Below are 14181 nucleotides of genomic sequence, written 5' to 3'. Positions count from 1 at the left end.
GTAATTGTGCTAGGTGCTGTACAGACATATTAAGAAAGTCTCAATAACCAGGTAGAAAAAGGGCAGCAGAGCCTGCTTAGTAATGGTTATAAATTGGTTAGTCTCTAAGGTGCCACAAGTACTCCTTTTCTTTTTGCGAATACAGACTAACACAGCTGCTTCTCTGAAACATCACCAGGTGTCACATCAACTCCGACTCTATCGAAGCCGGGCATTAGGGCACCACCAGGCTCTGTTGCAGTGGCGATCTTTGAAGGAACACACCAGCAGTGTGGTTCCCTCAGCAGTATGAGGTGGAGCTTTCTTCAGGGTGAGCCCCATAGGGAATGGAAATAAAGCTTTTGGTCATTTTAAAATGATCTGAGCGGCTCCTGGGTCCCCTGGGAAGAGCCTGATTGACAGTGCTGGAGCCGGAGCCCTCTGTCCATAGACACAGCAAAGGCCATGGGCGAAAGGCTGCGTCCACACTGGGCTGCCCCCAGCCCCTCTCAGCTCTGCACCACAGGGGCACCTCAGAGCGAGAGAGGGCCGGCCGCTCTGCCAAGGCTGCCAGCAAGGGGCGAATGCGGATGGCCCCGCTGGGGCCTGGAGCAGGGGTGTCACGCGGTTAGCAGCAGCGGTGACGCATCAGGGGGCTGCCTTATCCACCCCCGCCACACCAGAGGCCACGGCCGCCACCTGACTCCCCGCCCAGGCTAACCACGTGCGCAGAGGGACGTGTGACAGCCGTGTCTGTGCGCAAGCGCCACGTTCCCGCGCCTGCGCAGTAAGGAGCAGGGGGCGGGGCCGCGCTCGCCGAGTTCGGGGGAACGCGGAAGCGGCTGGGTTTTGCCTACTGGAGGGGGGCCTGTCGCTATGGCAACCGCTGCCGCTGCCGAGGGTCCGCTGGAGGCCCGGGTGCAAGTAGCCAAACGTAAGAGAGAGGCTCGGGAGGGAGCCTGAGACCCGGGCCCGAGCCCCAGCCCCCTCCCCGACCTGAGACCCCATCCCAAGCTGGGGGCCTGGAGCCGTGCCCCCCCCCCGAGTGCCGCGCTGCTCATGTGCCCCCACCTCCCACGGGCTGGCCTCTGGCTCCTGAGCGGGAGCCGCTAGCAGGCTGGCGCTGTTGCCCTAGGAGGGGTCTCAGGGGTTCGGCCCTGCCCCAGGAGACTCTGTAGAGTTGGGGTCTGGTCCCCTCACACGCCCCAGGCTACGAGAGGGGCGGGCGCGCCCATCCCAAAGGGACCCGCACTTGTCTGTTGACCATCGTGACCGCTGGGGCGGGAACGGGGCACGGCCTGAGCTCTTAGTTCCCCCATCACCTGTTGGCAGGTGTGAGCCAACCGGGTGGCATCGCTCTGTGGCCAAAAGAGCAGGGTCTCCATCCCCTAACCAAGCAGGGGTTGTTTCAGCAGTGACGGGCTGGGGTGCTGGCTTGGCTGATTGCCCTTCACAAGGCTGAGTTAGTCTTTTTCCCCCACACACCGCGCTCCCCACTGTCATACACAATGTTAAACCTTCCAGAAGTGGGTGATGGCACCTGTCTTCTGTTATAGGCAGCTGGTGCCATTTCTCTTTCTGTCTCACATGTGACTTGCTACAGCCTTTATTTGGCAAATATTCTTTGCTTACAATGACACTGAAGTGAGAAGAATGGAGCAGCAACAGGGAGAGGAAAATGTCTTCACTTAGGTGGGAAGCCTATGGCTTTGTCATGAAAAGCTTTTCCAGGCTAATAAGACTATCACAGTTCTTCGCAAAAGGAACTGATGCTTACTAACCATTTTTCAGAGTAACAGCTGTGTTAGTCTGTATTCGCAAAAAGAAAAGGAGTACTTGTGGCACCTTAGAGACTAACCAATTTATTTGAGCATAAACTTTCGTGAGCTACACAAGTACTCCTTTTCTTTTTCCTAACCATTTATATAGCACACAAATTATCATCACGCTATTCCAAACATAGAGTAAGTCTGGTTCACTGCTCCAGAATGCATATTGTTTATGGGCTTGATCCTGCAGTATGCCAAGCTCTTCCAGGAGTTGCTAAGTGCCCTCAGCCCCTAGGTAAGTCAGTTGGAGTTATGGGTGCTTGGGCACTAGGGCACTGCCAGGCTCTGTTGCAGCCGTGATCAATTGTTGAAGGAACACAGCCAGCAGTGTGTTCAATCCAGTATCTCAGGATCAAGCTATGTAAAGAAAATAGAAGAAAATACAGAGCAGAAGAGAACTACTCAGATGAAGCAGTGGAGAGATTATTTGTGGGAAGAACAGGAGGAATGTTACAAAGAGGTTTGAAGGAGAAGAAAGAGTTTAGTGGACAGGACTGGGGGACTGTTGCAGCACCTTCTGAAGGGGACATAGGGAACAGTTCTCAATCAGTGATCAAAGATGGGAAAAAATGACAGTAGGCACAGCCAATAGAAATGATCAGACTCAAAGATCTTTCCTGAAATCATTGTCTTCACATCATTTAATTTTTGCCTTTGTAATAATAAGGGAAACTTACAGAGGCCTACCCCTGAATAGATAAAATATTTATTGATTTAAAATCAAGCTGTTAAATCAACTTTATGCAATTTTACAGATAACTTTGTGGGTTAATTGTTTATTAATCTAAAATGTACACCCCATGTTGAAAATAAATGTAACAAAAAGATGTGTGCTGTTTTTACTATCTTGTGTGTATTTCAGTATTTGACTACTTTCCCTTACCTCTGTACTGTTCATTTATAACCTGATTAGAGGATCCTGCTGTGGAGACAGCAGAGGAAGCTAAGGAACCAGCAGAAGCAGATATCAATGAGCTTTGTAAGGATATGTTCAACAAAATGGCCACTTACTTAACAGGTGAACTGACAGGTAAGGCAAACTGTGAAACTAACAAACCTGGCTAGCATAGAGATAAACTGTTTAAAAAAAGAAATACTTTGCTTAGCATTTTAGGGCTTGTCTACACAGGGATACTCAGGAAAAGTAATCCAAATTAATTAAAGGTGTGAATTAAAAATGGATTAGTTAAACTGCGTTCAGCTCCTGCGTGGGCAGAATTAAAGTGGCTTTAATATAATTTAAGGGTTTTATGTACACAAGCCATTAGATTATGGCAACCTGGGGTGTGAATCCACCCTGCACTAGCCTGCCCCAGTCTAACTGTCCAAATGCACCCTGCTGATGTGCATTAATAGTTCATTAATGTGCTCTGAGCTAGTCCCATTTCAAAGAGGATGAGATCAAAGTGCTCTAGCGAACTGTTAACACATGTCAGCGGGGTCACATGGGCAGTTAGATGACTGCCACTTGGATCATATGTTAAGATAGAACATCAGAGCATCTGAATGTAAAGCTAAAGAGGGCCCCAGATTGATGTGACGTTTTATCTTTCAAAAAGTTTTTAGTGTGGTACTGAATCAGGTTAACTATTTCTTCTTCTGAGAGCTTGTCTATACGAACACTTAATTTGTGGCAAGGTGAGGTGTAAATCTATTTCGCTGTAGCCTGCCATGCACTAAGTGCCTGCATGGACACTGCTACCACGTGCTAAAAGTTCCCTAGTGTGCTTTAATCTATTCCCTAACTCTGTAAGCGTCTATACTAAAAGGTAGCTCCCACTGATGTAACTCGCCCACTTCACTGACTTAATAACTCCACCTCTGCGAGAGGCGTAGTGCTTAGGTCGATGTAGTTAGGTCGAAGCAGTGTCAGTGTAGACACTGCATTGCTTACATTGACTGTTGCTGCCTTTCAGAAGCCATCCCACAATGCCTCATGCTGACAGTCAAATCGGTACAAGCGCTCCTGGTGAGGACGCACACTGCCAACACAAGGTGTGTAGTGTGGACATGCAAATTACTGTGGTGGCTGTACGTTGACATAACTTAGGTCCACTTAATATTGTAATGTAGACTTGCCCTAAGTGTTCACATAGACAAACCCCCAGTGGGGAGGGAACAGATGTAGAGCAAGAGGGACCTGTAAACATGTTGCATCTTCATGACTGGACCAAAGCTGACTTTGGAACTGAGCTGGGCTGCCATTCTCCTGTGACAAGTATAACTCACCTCCATAGGTGAGGGAAGTAAAGGCCATGTAATGGAACCACAGCTGTCCCCTTTAAGAACAGCAGGAAGCTGCAGCAAAGACTACATGGGAAGGGCTCCCCTGCAGGAAAGACTGAAGTCAAGGAGGTCACCCCCAACTAGGAGTAGCCTGCTAAGGCAGGAGAAAGACCCTGAGACCAGGGGAGTTTGGAAGTCAAAGCTAGAAGGCTGAGCTCCAGACAGATAAAGCCTGAGAGTGGTCATTGAATGGGGACCCTGCTCCAGGAAAGAGGGTTGGGGATTCCCTAGCTGAGGGGAAGAGAGACACTGAACTGGGGTTGGGGCCTGGAGTGCCAGTGTGTACCAAGGGGACTGAATAAATTGGACTCAAGAAGGGGAGCGCTTACACTACCTTTGGACTAGGGCTGTGGAGTTTATTTAAGAGGCCCCTGAAGCAGGAGTGACAGAGACAGGTGCCATTAAATGATCTTTGACCACCAGGGGGTGTTTGGTTGGCAGCTCACCCTGTAATAGGGAACTCTACAGCTGCTCCACGTTATTGAATGGAACAAGTATTGTGTGTGTGCGCGGCAGAGCCAACATCCCGTGAAGCATGCTGAAATGGGTTACTGTTCTCATTAGCTGCAGTTGAGAGAACAGAAATTGCTGGTTCAGGGTGTTGGCTCTGTAGCAGCGGCAACTTTATGTAAATTGCATTTGTGCTAAAGTTGTTAAGCCACAAATAGCCTGGTGGCATGTTATTGGCAAGCCACCCATATTGTCCAAAGTACATCACATCAGCAGACTTTGAAAGAATCTCTGTCATTTCATACTGCTTGTGACCCTGACTCAGTAAGGCATTTAAACACCTCTGTCTATCTTAGGGACTTATCTGGCCCCCATTCCTGTAAGTATCTGAGCACCTCACTATTTTTTTGTATTTATCCTCCCAGGACCCATGTGAGGTTGGGTAGCTACTATCCCCATTTTGCAACTAGGGAATTGAAACAGAGCGAGACTAAGTGACTTGCCTAATGTCGTACAGGAAGTTTATGGCAGAGCAGAGACCCCAGTCCCGCGACTCCTAGGCTAATGCTCTAACTACTGGACCATCCTTCCTTTCTAATGGTGCTCTTTTGAATCAAAGACTATATGCAGACTGACAGAGGGAAGGTTAACACAGAAGTCTTACCTCTTACATTTTCCAACTTTTTCAGCTTAATGTTTCTCTCATTATTTTTCCCTACAAAAATGCAAAACCAAAAACAGTGTCTTAAGCTCTGATCCTGCAGGCTGTTGCATTCAGGCAGACCACCATGCCTGTATGAAGCCCCATTGACTTATGTGGGGCTCTACGTGGGCATAAGGTTCCTGCATGCAGATCAGCTTTCAGGATCAAGGCCTTTAGCTTTGTAAATAGAAGGTTTTGCCTTCCAGAACGATAGGTACTGTAGAAATGTATAAAATAAGTTCTTGTTTTTTACTGAATATGCTACACATTTATTCTTTAGTCCATTTGATATTTCAGTCCGCAAGATTTGATCCCCTCGTTTTTAGGGAGCATCTTGCTAAGAGCCGTATTATTGAATGAGATATTCTCAGCTATGTTCAGCTGTCACCTTGAACTCTTCAGCTCTGAACAGCACTTAGATTCCAAACTGTGCTAGTTGTTTTTATAAAGGTGTAAGTATTTTCTCTTTTTTCTAAAGCCACCAGTGAAGACTACAAACTCCTGGAAAACATGAACAAGCTGACTAGCTTGAAATATCTGGAAATGAAAGATATTGCTGTAAACATTAGTCGAAACCTGAAGGACCTAAATCAAAAATGTAAGTGAAAACGAGTCAGGAATGACTATAGTAAATGGATGTTACACTGTAAACGAAGCATCTAGGAGCCTATAGTTCAAACTCCTATTAATTTCTGAAGGAGAAAAAAGTCTGTAAAGGTTGTATGTGCCTAGAATATGTGATAAGTCTAGAATAATTTTCGTTTGAAGCTGATGGTTAAATGAGTGGAGCTCTCTGAATAGTACTCATCCTCCGCCCTTTGCTTTTGTGCGGGAGACGAAGGTTGGCTTTGTGATTAGTTAGCAGAAGTGAAGCCAGGAACCCTGGATTGTATTCCCAGCTCTGTCAGAGTCCCATTGTGGCATTGGGCAAGTTAGCGTCTGATCCAACTTAAAGTCAGTGGAAAGACTCCACTGACTTTGAGGGAGAGTTTGCTCAGGTCCATAAGGTTACTGTAGGAGGGCTTGTGGTACCCTTACTTCTGTGCTGCTGCTGACAGTGGTGCTGCCGTCAGAGATAGGCAGCTGGAGAGCGTCAGCTGCTGGCTGGGAGCCCAGCTCGGAAGGCAGAGTCGCCACCAGCAGCAGCGCATAAGTATGGATGGCATAGTATGGTTGTCATAAATATAAAGGGAAGGGTAACCACCTTTCAATATACAGTGCTATAAAATCCCTCCTGGCCAGAGGCAAAACCCTTTTACCTGTAAAGGGTTAAGAAGCGAAGGTAACCTCGCTGGCACTTGACCCAAAATGACCAATGCGGGGACAAGATACTTTCAAATCTGGAGGGGGGGGACAAAGGGTTTGTCTGTCTGTGTGATACCTTTGCCGGGAACAGATCAAGGATGCAATCCCTCCAACTCCTGTAAAGTTAGTAAGTAATCTAGCTAGAACATGCGTTAGGTTTTTCTTTGTTTTGGCTTGTAAATTCACTGTTCTGGCGGGAATGTGTATTCCTGTTTTTGTGTCTTTTTGTAACCTAAGGTTTTGCCTAGAGGGATTCTCTATGTTTTGAATCTGATTACGCTGTAAAGTATTTACCATCCTGATTTTACAGAGGTGATTCTTTTACCTTTCCTTTAAATAAAATTCTTCTTTTAAGAACCTGATGGATTTTTCATTGTTCTTAAGATCCAAGGGTTTGGGTCTGTGTTCACCTGTACCAATTGGTGAGGATATTATTATCAAGCCTTCCCCAGGAAAGGGGGTGTGGGGTTTGGGGGAATATTTTGGGGGAATAGGACTCCAAGTGGTCCTTTCCCTGTTCTTTGTCTAAAACACTTGGTGGTGGCAACATTTTATCTAATCCAAGGGCAAAGACTTTGTGCCTTGGGGAAGTTTTAACCTAAGCTGGTAGAAATAATCTTAGCAGGTCTTTCATGCGGGTCCCCACATCTGTACCCTAGAGTTCAGAGTGGGGAAGGAACCTTGACAATGGTATTGCCACCCTTACTTCTGTGCTGCTTCCTGCAGAGCTGGGCCCTCAGTCAGCAGCTGCCACTCTCTGGCCGCCCAGCTCTGAAGGCAGCAGCGCAGAAGTAAGGGTGACATGGTATGGCATTGCCACCCTTACTTCTGCCCTGCTGCTGGCGAGGCGCTGTCTTCAGAGCTGAGCGCCAGGGCAACAGCTGCCTCTCTCTGGCCGCCCAGCTCTGAAGGTTGTACAGAAGTAAGGGTGGTAATACCACAATTCCCCCTAAAATAACCTTGTGACACCCCCCCCCCCCCACCGCCGCAACTCCCTTTTGGGTCAGGACCCCCAATTTGCAAAACTCTGGTCTCCTCTGTTAAATCAGTATGTAGTATAGGGTAAAAGTACACAAAAGACCAGATTTCACAGACCGTAATGCGTTTTACGTGGCCGTAGCCGTGAATTTGGTAGGGCCCTAATCATTGTGAATGTCCTGGCCCAGGATCAGTGTTCCCTCTAATTTTTTACATCCTTGTCCGGAATGCATTTTGTTATGTGCACCAATATGGAGGTGATGTGTGACACATCACCTTCATATTGGTGCACATATCAAAATTCATGTGATGGGGGTGGGGCCAAGGAGTTTGGCGTGTGGGAGGGGGCTCAGAGCTGGGGCAGAGGGTTCGGGTGCGGGGTGGGTGAGGGTTTTGGCTGGAGTTGAAGGCTCCGGGGTGGGCTGGGGATGAGGGGCTCAGGGCTGGGGCAGAGGGTTGGTGTGCGAGGGGGGGCCGGGGATGGGGAGTTCGGGAGGGGGCAGAGGGTTGGAGTGCGTGGGGGGGCTCTGGGAAGGAGCCAGGGATGAGGAATTTGGGGTGGAGGCTGCCCAGGGGCTACAGTGGGGAGAGAGGACTCCTCCCAGCCCTCTCTCACCACAGCAGCTCGGAGCCGAGGGAGAGGCACCTCTCCCTGGCTGTGGCAGCTCCGACGGGGCGGGGCCAAGCCGAGGTAGGGGCTCCTCTCCCCTGACAAGTCTGGGACAGGTCTGTGTTGGGGGAGAGGTGCCTCTCCCACAGCCAGTCCAGGGCAGGTCTGCGCTGGGGCTGGCGGGGAGGGGTGCCTCTCCCTGCCCCAGCAGGTCTGCGCTGAGGTGCCTCTCCCTGCCGCAGCCCTGAGCCCCTGCGCAGGGCTTAAGAGGCAGCTGCGCAGCTTCGAGGGAACGTAGCTCAGGATATGTACTTACCTACCTTTGGAAAGACCTCATAATTTTTTTTTATTCAGTACCTGTTTCTGAAAGAGTGAAAGTTTCTTTCTAAGATTGGGATGACTTTCTAGGAAGTGTTAGTGGATCTTCAGAATCTGGGTTTGTGTAAATGTCAGTTATATACCTTCCATCACAGATACGGGTTATGTACACATGATCTTGTTTTCCAAACACCGTAAAGCTTTGCAATTCAACATCAATGCTGATAATGAATCAATCCTGCTTGATTACTGCTGAAAGCTGGAGATTTCTAGGATATATGTACAAAATGGGTGATAGCCCTTGTGCAGCTATCTGTCTTGTACACCATTTATAAAGCTATATACTATAGATAATAAAATGCCTGTACAGTGAGTGAAGTAAATAGGTTTTTCTTTCATTCTCATAACTAGGCTACATACTCAGTATATTTGCATTCAGCTGATTAGAAACCAATTGAGAATTTAAAAAGATACTTGTATTGATTTAATTCTCACTGTATATTTTTTTTGGTGATGAGTTTGAGAATAGTTTAATTTTTATAATATACTTAAAAATCCATCTCTAGACACTTGTTCTTTTTGTCATCTGTAAAATATATTGACCAAACAATGTCCTGAGAAGCTCTTTGTTTCAGGTCTGAACTGTTCCCTCTTAGTGAATTAGTAAGAATTGATTGGTCTGGTTTTCCCCCCTTTTTTAAGATGCTGGTCTTCAGCCGTATCTGGAACAAATCAACCTCATTGAAGAGCAGGTGGCAGCTCTTGAACAAGCAGCCTACAAGCTGGATGCCTATTCGAAAAAACTTGGTAACCATGTTCCTGTATTGTTATTATTGAGCAGGATAGCCTATTGTACAATGTACGTGGAAGAAGCCAGGAGTAATTTTCATAAAGATTTAACTAGTCTGTGTTGGAACTCTGAAAATGCAGTATGTGATTTTCCTCCTTTCAGGAAAGTGAGTAATAGAAATGTTCTGGAATAGCAAGAAGCATATTATAACATGGGTATATTAGAAGTAGCAGGCTTTATGTGAAGGCTGACTATAGTGTGGGTATTGTTGCAATGTAATTATTAACACCAGCTGATTATGCAAGGCACTCAATATCTGGTGCCTAAAGATGCAGATAGGTCCTCTTAAAAATTTCACCTAAGGAGGTTATGTGCATAAATCCCATTGATTTCCATGGGAGCTAAGCACCCAGTGGTATTTTTAAAAGCACCTGTTTGCAAATATAGGTGCCTAAATACCTTTGAAAAACTGTCCCAAGTGCCTCTTGTGACTCTGAAGTCAAGGGGAATCTAGAATACACAGCAGTTTACAGGATTGGGTCCTTTAGCCCTCCTCTCAGTTCTAACAACCATTCTGTTTTTCTTCTGCAGAAGCAAAGTACAAAAAACTGGAGAAACGATGAAATTCTACAACAAAAGGACACTTTTTCCTAAGATACGAGAATTGGGTCATGACTCAGATTGACTTGTCAAATTCCTAAGGTTTGAACTGCACCAAACATACAAGCTGTTATTCTGGAAGAGCCGTGTAGCCAGCGGGATGGATGCCTTGGCTAAGGACTTGACTGTAGCAGACATCAGACTAGTAATGTTGCTGTGTGTCTATTCCTTCTGAGGCTAGAAAACCTTCCCTTTTCTCAGAAGCCTGTTCTTTTACTGCCTCTATTATTGAGCTGTAGTCAAAAGCTGAAAGCTACACTGAGCTCTTATGAGTTACCATAAGACAGTGTTCAAATGTAATACTTCCTGAGTTCCATATGGCCTTGTAGAAAACTTCCTCCATAGCCTACCAATACATTCTCCTCTACAACTGTAGGACCGGAAATTCCCCTTGTTCCACTGCTTCCTTTTCCTCACTTAGAGCCCTGTGTCTAGCATAAATATTCTTTCCATCTGTACTGTCTAAAGATCTGTTTTCAGAGGTGCAAGCATGGTTTTGGATCCTCTTAAATTTGTCTTGGTATCCAGACTCTGTGGAAAGCGGAATAATAGTTATAGCTTTACCATAAAATTTTTCTCCATTGCAAAAGTCTTGAAACTATCTCAGATTTTGTTTCTGAGAACTAGTTTCTCATGCTTTATGCAGGTTTATCCTTTTAATGTAGCTGAGAACAGAAGCATCTAACTGTCATTGAGTGTATTTAGAGATCACAGGAGAAGATATTTAAGACTAATTCTGTACTTTGAAGTGGAAGTGGATTAAGCAAAGATACATTTGGAAAAAGGTACTTAAATTGTCAACAGCTTATTCCAGAATAACTCCATGTGTTGACAAGCCTTAAGTAAATATGTAACAGGCTAGAAAAGCTAGGATCTTGCATTATGAAAACAAGTGATAATCAGTTTCATGGAGATACTTCCCAGTACTAGGAGATTGTATCTTGTGTAAGTGAGTTGTATAGACCTCCCTGCAAGTTATGGTACTACTTATTTATCTGCTTTTTAGTTATCTAAAAGCAAACTTTTGATGGGACACCAATAATATTTATGGTGTCAATGCTATGTAGTGTAGGTATGAGATAGGAACCAAAGACTTATCAGCTGAAAATAAGCAGTTCCATTTGTAACAATGGGATATGAACATTACAAATAAAAGCCAGATTTATCAATTCATGAGTTTTAGTGAGGTGGTATTGGAGGGTAGACTAAGCTTCAGGACAAAGAGTGCCTCCAAAGACGATCAAAGGAGAGGTTAACTATAACAAACTTGTCTTTCTACTACATTTAGTCGATTTCTTGTTGCACTTCTCCCCTTAGAATATTTGATCCTTGGTGTTCTATGTGTGCCCTGTTAAGGAGACTTAAGTTGTATTCAGTTTATAACTAACAAACAGGTTGTAGACTTAACACAATCAGGTCTCAGGCCCTGTTGTACTATAAGAGCATTTCTTCAACCTTTGCTGGGTATTTCCCATGGGGAAAGTGGGCATTTTACTGTAGTTATTAGAGATGGATTTCTTTATATCTGATTAATAAAAAGGCTGACAGTGAGTCATGAGCATGTAATTTTTTTTTTGAAGAAACAAGCTTTCAGCTTGGGAACTGAATGCTAAAGTTTGCCCTGAAGGGGTTTCAGGTTGAGGGAGAAGTTTGCTTTCTGGATGAACAGTGAGTAGCAGTAGTGGAAGCTTGCTCTCTAATGTTGCAGAGCAAAAATTATTCTTTATAGCAGCACTGTAAATGAAAGTGTACCAACCCTACAAAGCACATGGACAAGGGGGATCCAGTGGGTATAGCACACTTAAATTTCAGGAAGCTTTTTTACAAGGCCCCTCACCAAAGCCTCTTAAGCAAAGTAAGCTGGCATGGTATAAGAGGGAAGGTCCTCATGGATTGGTAACTGGTTAAAAGATAGGAAACAAAGGGTAGGAATAAACGGTGAGTTTTCAGAATGAAGAGCAGTATAGTGGTGTCCTACAGTAGTCTGTACTGGGACCAGTCCTTATTAATAAGGTATCTGGAAAAAGGGGTAACTAGATGGCAGAATTTGCTGAGGATACAAAACTACTCAAGAAAGTTAGTCTTGGGCAGACTGCAAAGAGCTACAAGAGGCTCTCTCAAAACTGGGTAACAAAATGGTAGATGAAATGTTAATAGATGTAAAGTAATGCACATTGGAAAACAATCCTAACCATACATAGAAAATGGGGTCTAAATTAGCTGTTGCCACTCACTGAGATCTTGGAGTCATTGTGGATAGTTCTCTGAAAACATCCACTCAAGGTGCAGTGGCAGTCAAAAAGTGACCAATGTTAGGAATCATTAAGAAATGGAGAGAAAAATATATTTGTGACAGGTTTGGTCACAGACCCCCTTGGGATTGTCACCTGATGTACTGGAACTACCTCTGAGCCTGTTTTCCCTGATGGCAGGGTTCCTGAGTCCCAAGCCTTCTTGAGCCACACATGCCAGCTTGCTGCAACACAGACCCAGATCTGGTCTGTGCCCCCAAAGCTGCAGGCTTTAACTGAAAACCACACAGCAGCTATTCTTGTCTCTAGCACCCAGACACCCATCTCCCACTGGGATCTGAATGGCCAGTCAATCCATTTTACTCTGTATAAAGCTTATACCAGGTAGACTCAAATTATCTGCCTTCTATAACTCAGATATGCACAGCTGTTTAGTATCTGGGTGAGCACTCACTTACTCTAGGTTTATTAATAAACAAGTATAAAAAGTAATAGAACAAAGTTACCAAGCAAAATAAAATACACAAGTCTAAGCCTAATACATTTAGGCAACTGAATGTGTAAATCTCACCCTGAAATGTTCCACTAAGCTTCTTTCACAGACTAGATGCCTTAGTCTACATCTTGTTGGTTCCAGCTCAGGTGGTAACTAGGGGATTTTTCATGACTGCAGCCACCCCCTTTTTATAGCTTTGGCACAAGGTGGGAATCCTGTGCCTCTCTGGGTTCCCACCTTTCCTTCTAAATGGTGGAAGGACCAGGTTTAAGATGGATTCCAGAACCAGGTGACATCACATGTCACTATAAGACCTCATTCTCCATTCTTTCAGTGTTGGCCTGCATATACCCAGGAAGGTTTGCAAGTAAACAGCACCATTTACAACCAATTGTCCTGGTTCATAGACTATCAGGGTTGGAAGGGACCTCAGGAGGTCATCTAGTCCAACCCCCTGCTCAAAGCAGGACCTTAAAAATATCTAAAGGAAGGAGATTCCACCACCTCCCTAGGTGTAACGCATTCCAGTCCTTCACCACCCTCCTAGTGAAAAAGTTTCCTAATATCCAACCTAAGCCTCCTACACTGCAACTTAAGACCATTACTCCTTGTTGTGTCATCAGCTACCACTGAGACCAGTCTAGATCCATCCTCTTTGGAACCCCCTTTCAGGTAGTTGAAAGCAGCTATCAAATCCTCCCTCATTCTTCTCTTCCGCAGAATGAGCAATCCCAGTTCTCTCAGCCTCTCCTCATAAGGCATGTGTTCCAGTCCCCTAATCATTTTTGTTGCCCTCTGCTGGATGTTTTCCAATTTTTCCACATCCTTCTTGTAGTGTGGGGCCCAGAACTGGACACAGTACTCCAAACAAGGCCTCACCAATGTCACAGAGAGGGGAACAATCATGTCCCTCAATCTGCTAGCAATGCCCCTATGTATACATCCCAAAATGCCATTGCCTTCTTGGACTGAATGCACCTGATGAAGTGAGCTGTAGCTCGCAAAAGCTTATGCTCAGATAAATTTATTAGTCTCTAAGGTGCCCTATGTACTCCTTTTCTTTTTGTGGATACAGACTAACATAGCTGCTACTCTGAACTCTGTAGATTATTAGCTTTGTAATGATACCTTAGAATTCTTGCATAAAGCATATTCTAGTTACATTATATTTACACTCAGTCATATTTCCATAAAACAGAGTTCAACACCACACTATTGCTGCTACATAAATCCATGGTACACCCACATCTTGAATACTGGGTGCAAGTATGGTTGCCTCCATCTCAAAAAGATTTGGAAAAAAGGTAAGGAAAAGGGCAACAAATGATTAAGGATATGGAATGACTGCCATGTGAGGAGAGAGATTAATAAGACTGGGGCTTTTCAGCTTGGAAAAGAGATGACTAAGGGGGGGATATGATCTAGGTCTATAAAAATCATGATTGGTGTGGAGAAAGTGCTATTTATGCCTTCTCATAACACGAGCTAGGGGTCACTAAATGCAATAGGCAGCAGGTTTAAAAAC

At 45.2% G+C, this 14181-nt stretch overlaps 1 protein-coding gene across 2 annotated transcripts; it reads left to right on the top strand.

Annotated features, from left to right (window-relative positions):
* The first annotated feature begins 765 nt into the window (after positions 1-765).
* BLOC1S2 (biogenesis of lysosomal organelles complex 1 subunit 2) lies at positions 766-11459 on the top strand. 2 transcript variants are annotated; one of them, XM_048857396.2, is made up of 5 exons: positions 766-913; positions 2722-2838; positions 5726-5845; positions 9161-9265; positions 9840-11459. In XM_048857396.2, the coding sequence occupies exons 1-5, from the start codon at positions 856-858 to the stop codon at positions 9869-9871; spliced, it is 432 nt and encodes a 143-aa protein (XP_048713353.1). In that variant the 5' UTR covers positions 766-855; the 3' UTR covers positions 9872-11459. The 2 variants fall into 2 exon arrangements, with proteins under 2 accessions (XP_048713353.1, XP_048713355.1); XM_048857398.2 differs by lacking the exon at positions 766-913 and adding an exon at positions 1864-2043.
* The last annotated feature ends 2722 nt before the right edge of the window (positions 11460-14181 follow it).

Source organism: Caretta caretta, chromosome 7 (genome assembly GCF_965140235.1).
Source record: "Caretta caretta isolate rCarCar2 chromosome 7, rCarCar1.hap1, whole genome shotgun sequence".
Taxonomy (NCBI): domain Eukaryota; kingdom Metazoa; phylum Chordata; order Testudines; family Cheloniidae; genus Caretta; species Caretta caretta.
The sequence above is the reverse complement of the archived record's forward strand: the minus strand, read 5'-3'. Positions and strand labels throughout refer to the sequence as shown.

Bases quoted from the DNA above. Each gene is read 5' to 3' on its own strand.
- BLOC1S2 (XM_048857398.2), top strand. From the start codon at position 1,968: ATGCATATTGTTTATGGGCTTGATCCTGCAGTATGCCAAGCTCTTCCA. The intron at 2,044-2,721 runs GTAAGTCAGTTG...TAACCTGATTAG, and splicing joins TAAGTGCCCTCAGCCCCTAG to AGGATCCTGCTGTGGAGACA. The intron at 2,839-5,725 runs GTAAGGCAAACT...TTTTTTCTAAAG, and splicing joins CTTAACAGGTGAACTGACAG to CCACCAGTGAAGACTACAAA.